The sequence below is a fragment of the Gobius niger genome, assembly GCF_951799975.1.
Source record: "Gobius niger genome assembly, chromosome: 24".
Lineage (NCBI taxonomy): Eukaryota > Metazoa > Chordata > Actinopteri > Gobiiformes > Gobiidae > Gobius > Gobius niger.
The window spans coordinates 15,989,779-15,998,064 of NC_136875.1; the positions used below are offsets into that span (position 1 = coordinate 15,989,779).

Consider the following 8,286-nt stretch of genomic DNA (forward strand, 5'->3'; position numbering starts at 1 on the left):
TACCGATCGATCTACGTTCCCACCCTCACCTATGGTCATGTGACCCTCACCTATGGTCATGTGATCCTCACCTATGGTCATGTGATCCTCACCTATGGTCATGTGATCCTCACCTATGGTCATGAGATTTGGGTCATGACCGAAAGGACAAGATCGCGAATACAAGCGGCCGAAATGAGTTTCCTTCTCAGGGTGGCTGGGGGTGAGCAGCTCAGTTACCCGGGAGGAGCTCGGAGTAGAGTCGCTGCTCCTTCACGTCGAAAGGAGCAGCTGAGGTGGCTCGGGCATCTGTTCCGGATACCTCCTGGTCGCCTCCCGCGGGAGGTGTTCCAGGCATGTCCTAGTGGGACAAGGCCTCGTGGAAGGGGGGACTATGTGTCCGAGCTGGCCTGGTGTCGCCTCGGGGTCCCCCCAGAACAGCTGGAGGAGGTGTGTGTGGATCGGGAAGTTTGGGCATCTCTGCTGAGACTGCTGCCCCCGTGACCCGGCCCCGGATAAAGCGGAAGAAAATGGATGGATGGATGTTTTCTGGAGGTATTTTTCGAACCCGGAAGACACAACGCTTCGATTCAGTTAACTCCGCCCCCTCTCTCCGCTCATACTTTACCGTAATATAAATAAACAGCAATGAGTGAAGATACTTCACGATGCAGTTATACAGAGTTGACATCTGCAACACAGCTTCATAAATGGCTAACACACATGCTAATATGCTAACACATGCTAATATGCTAACACACAAGCTAACCCGCGTTTGGACTGACTCACCCTCTGCTCCATCACTGTTTACATTATGGGACTCGCGTTGGTTATAAAAGTTAATCCACTTTGATCCCGGCGAAGGTTCCACAAACATCCATCAGTGACAGTCACAGAAAACAATATTTTGGTGAAAGTCGCTGAATCCCGGAGAAAAAAACAGCTGAGTGGCCTCTTCCTGAAAAAGGTTGAATAAACTCCTCGTCCTCGTAGCCAAACGCGCTTCTTTTTCTCCGTGACATGATCGTTAGGTAAGAATAAAGAACAGGTGTGTCCAGTTATAACGAGCTCCATCTTCAGCTGCAGCGCAAACATGACTGATCTGTTCAGACGCTCAGGGTTTGTTTTGGCTCAGCTGACCTGGAAGCACCTCGGGCACATGCTTTTTATTTTTTACGACAGAAATAATGAAAAAGCTGGTTTACAAATTAAAATCCGTCCGTAAGCATAGAATTAAGACATTACATTACAGACGTCGAGCACTTCCGTTCCGCTGTTACGACACAACTGAGCAGGTCAGTCGTTCACCAGGCGAGGGCGGAGCCTCAGAGAGCAGGAGGGCGGAGCCTCAGAGAGCAGGATTCAGGAGGATTACTGAGAGCTGCGTGAATGAAGCCACAAACCACTCTGGGGGTGTTTTTGATAAGGAAATAGCAAAACAACATGGCTAAAAGCTCCAAAAAGTCGATTTTGCAGGATATAGGACCTTTAAACCTGAGCCCTGACACAGAGACAGTGAACTGACCTGAGAGTCTGCAGGCGACAGTCTTTGTGTTGCAGAAAACCACACAGACGAGACATTCCTGAGTCAGACAGTCTGTTATCACTCAGTCTCAGCTCAGTGAGATGTGAGGGGTTGGACTTCAGAGCTGAGGCCAGAGAGGAACAGCTGATCTCTGACAAACCACAGCCCCTCAATCTGAATAAAGAATAAATGAAGTGATTAAAGTGCAGAGTTAAAACAGAAAACATGCAGAAACAAACACAAAGACAGACATCTACATTAATAAACAACATTAATTAAAATAGTGAATAGTTGATAATAAAAAAGAATAGAATTTACAACAAACTGTTCAAGTCTAGTTCTTTCCAAAAACGTCATAAAACACAGTTTGAACAATATACAAATCTTAATGTTTAAAAAGCACAAACTGATAAATACATTTCAGTTTTTTTCTATATCTCTTTTTAAATCATTTACAGAGTTCAAAAAGTCTGTAAGATCAGACTTCTAGACTTTCAACACAAACATATCACTAAAACTGTTTTGTTCATAGTTTGTGTTAAAACCTGAGCTCTGACACAGAGACAGTGAACTGACCTGAGAGTCTGCAGGCGACAGTCTTTGAGTTGCAGAAAACCACACAGATGAGACACTCCTGAGTCAGACAGGGCTTTGTTATAACCCAGTCTCAGCTCAGTGAGATGTGAGGGGTTGGACTTCAGAGCTGAGGCCAGAGAGGAACAGCTGATCTCTGACAAACCACAGTCACTCAATCTGAATAAAGAATAAATGAAGTGATTAAAGTCCAAAGTTAATACAGATAAAACAAACACAGATATACAGATATAGTGATTAATAAACGACATGAATTCAAACTGAAGAGTTGATCATAAAAACAATGGTATTTCTTCCTAAAACTTTATAAAATATAGTTTGAACAATATACAAATCTTAATGTATAAAAAGCATAAACAGATGAATCCATTTCATTCATTTTTTTATGTCTATTTTAATAAAATACAGTGTTATAAAAGTCTGCAGTAAAAGACTTCTAGACTTTCATTCTTCAGGAGATGTATTTATTTTTATTGTGAACAAAACACAAACAAATCACTAAAACTTTTTTCTTCATAGTTTGTGTTAAAGCTTGAGCCCTGACACAGAGACAGTGAACTGACCTGAGACTCTGCAGGCGACAGTCTTTATGTTGCAGAAAACCACACAGATGAGACACTCCTGAGTCAGACAGGTTTGTGTTAAAACCCAGGTCCAGCTCAGTGAGACGTGAGGGGTTGGACTTCAGAGCTGAGGCTAGAGAGGAACAGCTGATCTCTGACAAACCACAGCTCTTCAATCTGAATAAAGAATAAATGAAGTGATTAAGTCCAGAGTAAAGTCAGAGGAGTTTCTGTAGCTACAGCTGAACATCTGAGACTCTGGTTTGGAGCAGGACTCAGAGGTCAGGGGTAAATGCTGTAGATTTTCATCTCCTACACTTTACTTCACTCTCAGAGAAAAGACCTGACACTGACCTGAGAGAGGAGAGCTGACAGTGAGGACTCTTCAGACCAACACACAGCGCAGACACTGAGGAGTCACTCAGGACATTACGGCTCAGATCCAACTCTCTGAGATGGGAGGGGCTGGAGTTCAGCGCTGACGCCACCACTTCAAAGTGAACCTCTGAGAGTCCACAGCGAGTAAACCTGTAACAGATGTTAGAGCGACATGTGAGTGATTCTAACAGGTCTGTGAAGCTTCTGTCTGTGACTGAGGACTCACACAGCCTTCCTGCAGTTCCTCACCGCTGGGATCAGTCTCAGTTTACCCTGATCAGACGTGTTGTACTTGTTTAGGTCCAGCTCCTCCAGGACCTGCTCTGACATCTGCAGCATGTAGGCCAGAGCCGAGCACTGGATCTCAGACAGTTTCTTCTTAGATCCACCTCCAGACTTCAGGAAGTCCTGGATCTGCTGCTGCACAGACTGGTCCTTCAGCTCCATCAGACAGTGGAAGATGTTGATGCTTCTGTCAGGAGAGACTTTGTCTGTGTTCATCTCTTTAAGGTTTTCAATGACTTTGGTGATTTCTGATTTCTTTATTGGACTCAGCAGAGCTCCTAAAAGTCTGTGGTTGGACTCCAGACTGAGGCCATGAAGGAACCGCACAAACAGGTCCAGGTGGCCGTTTGGACTCTGCAGGGACTTTTCTACACATTTTACAAGACATTTTTTGAGATACTTATTTGAACGCAACCTCATGACGGTTCCTTCAGTTACATGAAGAAACTCCCTGACCACCTCCGTGTTGTTCTGAAAGCAGTGGTGAAGGTAAACGGCTGCCAGAAACTCCTGCACGCTCAGGTGGATGAAGCAGTAGACTGACTGGTTGAAGACACTCTCTCGTTTGAAGATCTGAGTGCAGAGTCCGGAGTAGACCGAGGCCTCGCTCAGGTCCAGACCCACCTGCTCCAGGTCTTCTTGGTAGAACATGATGTTTCCTGTCTGCAGATGCTCAAAGGCCAGTCTCCCCAGCTTCAGGAGCAGCTCTGTGTCGGCCTCTGTCAGCCCCCAGGTCTCAGACCTGACCTCTGTTTGTGTCTGTTTGTACTTCCTCTTCCTGTGCGTCTGCACCAACAGGAAGTGTGCGTACATGTCTGTGAGGGTCTGGGGCAGTGGTCCGCTCTGATGGCTTCTCAACACGTGGTCCAGGACTGTGGAGGTGATCCAGCAGAAGACTGGGATCTGGCTCATGTTGTGGAGGCTGCGGGAGGTTCTGAGGTGGGACAGGACTGTTTGAAGCTGCTCTTCATCTGAGAACCTCTTCCTGAAGTACTGCTCCTTCTGTGGGTCAGTGATGAAGCCCCTGACCTCCGTGACCCTGTGCACGCACCGCGCTGGGATCTGATGGGCCGCCGCTGGGCGGGAGGTGATCCATATAAGGGCGTGAGGAAGCAGAGCGCCTCTGATGAGGTTCACCAACAGTACGCCCACCTCTGACCTCTGTGTGACCTCAGAGATGAGCTCACAGCTGAAGTCCAGAGACAGTCTGCTCTCGTCGAGGCCGTCAAAGATGAACAGGAGTTTACAGACGGACAGAGTGTGGGCTGTGAGCGTCTGTGGGGCAGAGAAACACAACATTTAACATCCATGACTTTACACCACTTTCCTTCAACCCTCACTTTAAACCAGTGAGTGGTGGAGCTCCAGTGTCAGGGACTGCAGGGTTTACAATGGATTTAGCATTTCTCTAACGGGTTTGTGGCGTCAGTCTCCTGACGGGTGTGAAGGCTGACGGCCCACTTTCAGTGTCATGTTTCATTTTGAAGTGAAGAAAGGACTGGAGCATTTCCTACTGAATACACGGCGCTGGGCGTTTGGAACATTGGTCTGATGGATGTTCATCTTTATAACCGCGATGTGTCTCTGCCTCAGTCTGTGCTGTAAAGCTTTCATCTCCATCTGTTTAATCAAGTGCATTTCTTTCACCTGCTTCCTTTTTGGCCACAAGAGAGTGAGAGGATTAGCTCTAGGAAGCGCGTGTGAGCCGCTGCTTTGACCATGAACAATAGTTTGAAGCGTTTGGTGCAGTGAATGTGAACACAGACTGAACTAACAAACGCCCTGAGAGCCAGGAGTCATTTCAAAAGTGTTTGAGACTTTGAAATATATGATGTGAAAGGTAAAGCTTTCTATAAATGAGAGTGACCTGTGGATCCAGCGCTGGATGGAACACTTGGATCAGCTCCATCAGACTGTAGCGCCCCCTTCTGACCAGGTTCATCTCTCTGAAGGACAGTGGCACCACCAGCTGCAGCTCCTGGTTCTCTGAGCCCTGGGCCCAGTCCAGACAGAACTTCAGGACTGAGAAGGTCTTCCCCACTCCAGCCACGCCCACAGTCAGCACGGCTCTGATGGAGCCCTGCTGCAGCGCCCCCTGCTGCTGCTCAGGGGGCAGAGCTTTAAAGATGTCCTGGCACCTGATGGTGATCTCCTGGACCTGCTTCTTCTTGGACTGTGTCTCCAGACTCCTCTCCTCAGGTTGGGCTCTGGCCTCTTCACTGAGGCCCTCTGTGATGTACAGCTCAGTGAAGATGCTGTTCAGAAGAGTTCTATCTCCTGATTCTTCACTTCCCTCTGTCACACTCTCACATCTGCTGCTCAGGCTCTGCTTATGCTCCTTCAGAACCTTGTGGAGACCTTCACCTGGACACAGAGGAGGAGACACCTGTTAATGTTGATGAACAGGTCTCTTATTCCCTGCTGTAGTTGATGAGTCTCAGACTGAGCAGACTCACCTGGTGCAGGGCCTTGAACCCCCTGATCAGGACTGTTGCCTGTGTCTCCACACTGAGGCCAGGCGTCCTGCTCTGACTCTGTTTCTCTGTGACACAAACACACAGCTCTGAGCACGTCTTTAACATCTCACAAGTTACAATCACAAATATAAAGCACAGTTTAGGTCAGGTCTTACTGTGAGTCTGGAGCAGGTTCACCACTGAACTTTGGAGGGTGACCTTTAGACATGTCGCTCTTCATGGACAGAGCCGACACTGAGCCTGTGGATCTGCTTCTGTGGAGAGAAGATCAAGTTTTTCAGCCTGAGAAGTGAAGCTGGATCTACACTGAGCTTCAGGAGCCTGAGTCAGAACAAAGTATCAGCAGCTCGTGTGTGATGCAGGTGTTGCGACGTCAGAGGCGGCACTAAAATATAAACAAAGATCAGAACAGACGGATTGACTTGGAGGAGCTGTGGATCCTGAACTCTCTGATTAGGATGTGAATATCATAGGACTGGGCGATGTCGGAAAATAAATAATCACCATTTTTTCCCTACATTGATCGATCTCGATTTTCAATTTGATTTTTTGTTTTAAATAAAAATGTGGTATTTCCTGGACGAGCATGTAAACAGATGCTGCAGCCAAACTGAAAACTGCAGCTCAGTCAGCAGCAAAAACAAGCTCCACACTAGCGTCACAGCCTCCCCATGTCACTCCTTCACCTGGACAAGCACCAGACAAACATCTGCAACGGAGACACAAAAACTGGAACGTTTGAAGAATGTCAGAAGCAGAAAGCGAGCGCTGTTTGTGGGCGGAGCCTCCGGCGGCCACGACGTCACAGAGTGAAGCGCTAACAACTTCATATGTACATGAAGAGATGAGGAAACTCTGCATTCATTAGTGAAAAACCATCAAACTTACAATTCACTGCTAGACGTCCAGCTCATCCATCGCGGCAGCTTCAAAACAAATCCACATGGTGCAAATAGCGGTGATAGTTTTCCTCAAAGGGTGAAACTCTTCGTTCCTGTGAACATCCTGGTCCTCTGAGGCTCCTCACGTGCTTCTGTTTGCTCTTTAAACGAGCGAACCCAACTCTGATTTTACACGTAAGATCACCAGGTCCTCTCCTCTTTGTGCCGCATGTGCCGTCCTGTGCTTCCTGTTTGTTTGAGCCGAGTGTTTCCCTGGGATTGACCTGACAGGCGCTGCAGTATCGCACCATCCATGTTTTGATCCGGAATGTGACAGGACTGGCCAATTCTCTTCGATTAAAATGCACCTCTTTTATTATAATCACAATTAGATTAATATTTGATTAATTTCCCAGTCCTAGAATTTCCTTGAATTAAAGCTGAGTCTGCACTTTAAGCCCTTATCCATATAGAACTTATAAACAAACGGAAGAACAAACAGTCACTGCCTCGTTATAAGGAGATCTCTCCACATTAGGTTTGTTTCTCACCGTGAGTCTGGAGCAGGTTCAGGACTGAAGTTTGGATTTTCTCCTTTAGACCAGTCGCTCTTCACTGAGGCTGTGGATCTGTGTCTGTGGAGAGAACAATAATCTGCTTTTGCTTTGTCTAAAAACACATGTGTCTTTGAAGGAGGTTAAAGTCGATAAGAAACGACTGAACTCACTTTGTCCCACAGAGCTGTGGCTCAGTGCTGCCCTCTGGAGGCTCAGAGGACTTTCTTTTCCTTTTTGACATTTCCTGGAGTCTCGTCCTGGGGGAGAGTCAGAGCCGTTAAACACAGAGATAAACCTCCTCATGTAAAGGACAGACCGGAGCCGCCTCAGATTCAGCACAGCAGATCTAAGACAGCGCCACCTGCTGTTTGGAAGCTCATGGAACAACTCTTTATGTAACATCTCTTTATATAAAGTTTACCTTATATAAACTCAAACAAAAGGGACGAATCAACACAACTGGACTTCCTTTAAAAAGAGCTGACAGTTTCGCTGTCTATCCAGAGAGCTTCCTCAGAGCTGTAGTCCGTGGTGACCACGCCCACCAGGTATAGACGTGGTGGGCGTTATTCATGCCCTCCTGGGTAAACCTGATGAAGGTCCACTGAACTGATATGATGGAAAACTCCAGCGTCACATCCTTCTGCAGCACAACCCATGTGTCTCCACATGTCTGCACCAGTGTGACGGGGGGTTCCCTGGAAGGAGCTGAGGGCCCACTGTTCAAACATCTCCATATAAAGATCAACTACAGGGGAGACAGGGGAACCAATGTGGGACAACCATGTTTTTGCCTGTAATATTTATCTCTATAGATAAAATAGGTGGTTCTGAGGCAAAGACTCAGCAGATCACAGATCTGATCAATGGTGAGCCTAGTGTGTTCCTGTGGGGGGGGGGGCTCCTTCTCTAAGCTCCTCCTGACCGCGGTCACAGCCCCGTCACCTGCGGTTCAGTCTCCGGTGCAATGGCAGTGGGAACACCTGCGTTTACCATCCTGTGTGAGAGGCCACAAAGCGCGGGAAATACTAAAGCGGGCGGAAAGAG

General features: G+C 47.2%; 1 protein-coding gene across 1 annotated transcript in view; it reads right to left on the reverse strand.

The window, feature by feature from the left end:
• Window positions 1–6,014, reverse strand: part of LOC306982382 (NACHT, LRR and PYD domains-containing protein 12-like) — a 194,298-nt gene extending 188,284 nt beyond the window's left edge. The window contains exons 1-5 of the mRNA XM_079582295.1: window positions 5,957–6,014; window positions 5,781–5,866; window positions 5,192–5,688; window positions 3,266–4,599; window positions 3,016–3,189 (exon numbers count right to left, since the gene is read on the reverse strand). Of these exons, the coding sequence (XP_079438421.1) occupies window positions 3,016–3,189; window positions 3,266–4,599; window positions 5,192–5,688; window positions 5,781–5,866; window positions 5,957–6,009 (2,144 nt within the window). The 5' untranslated portion in view covers window positions 6,010–6,014. The remainder of the gene's footprint in view (window positions 1–3,015; window positions 3,190–3,265; window positions 4,600–5,191; window positions 5,689–5,780; window positions 5,867–5,956) is intronic.
• Between the last annotated feature and the right edge of the window lie 2,272 nt (window positions 6,015–8,286).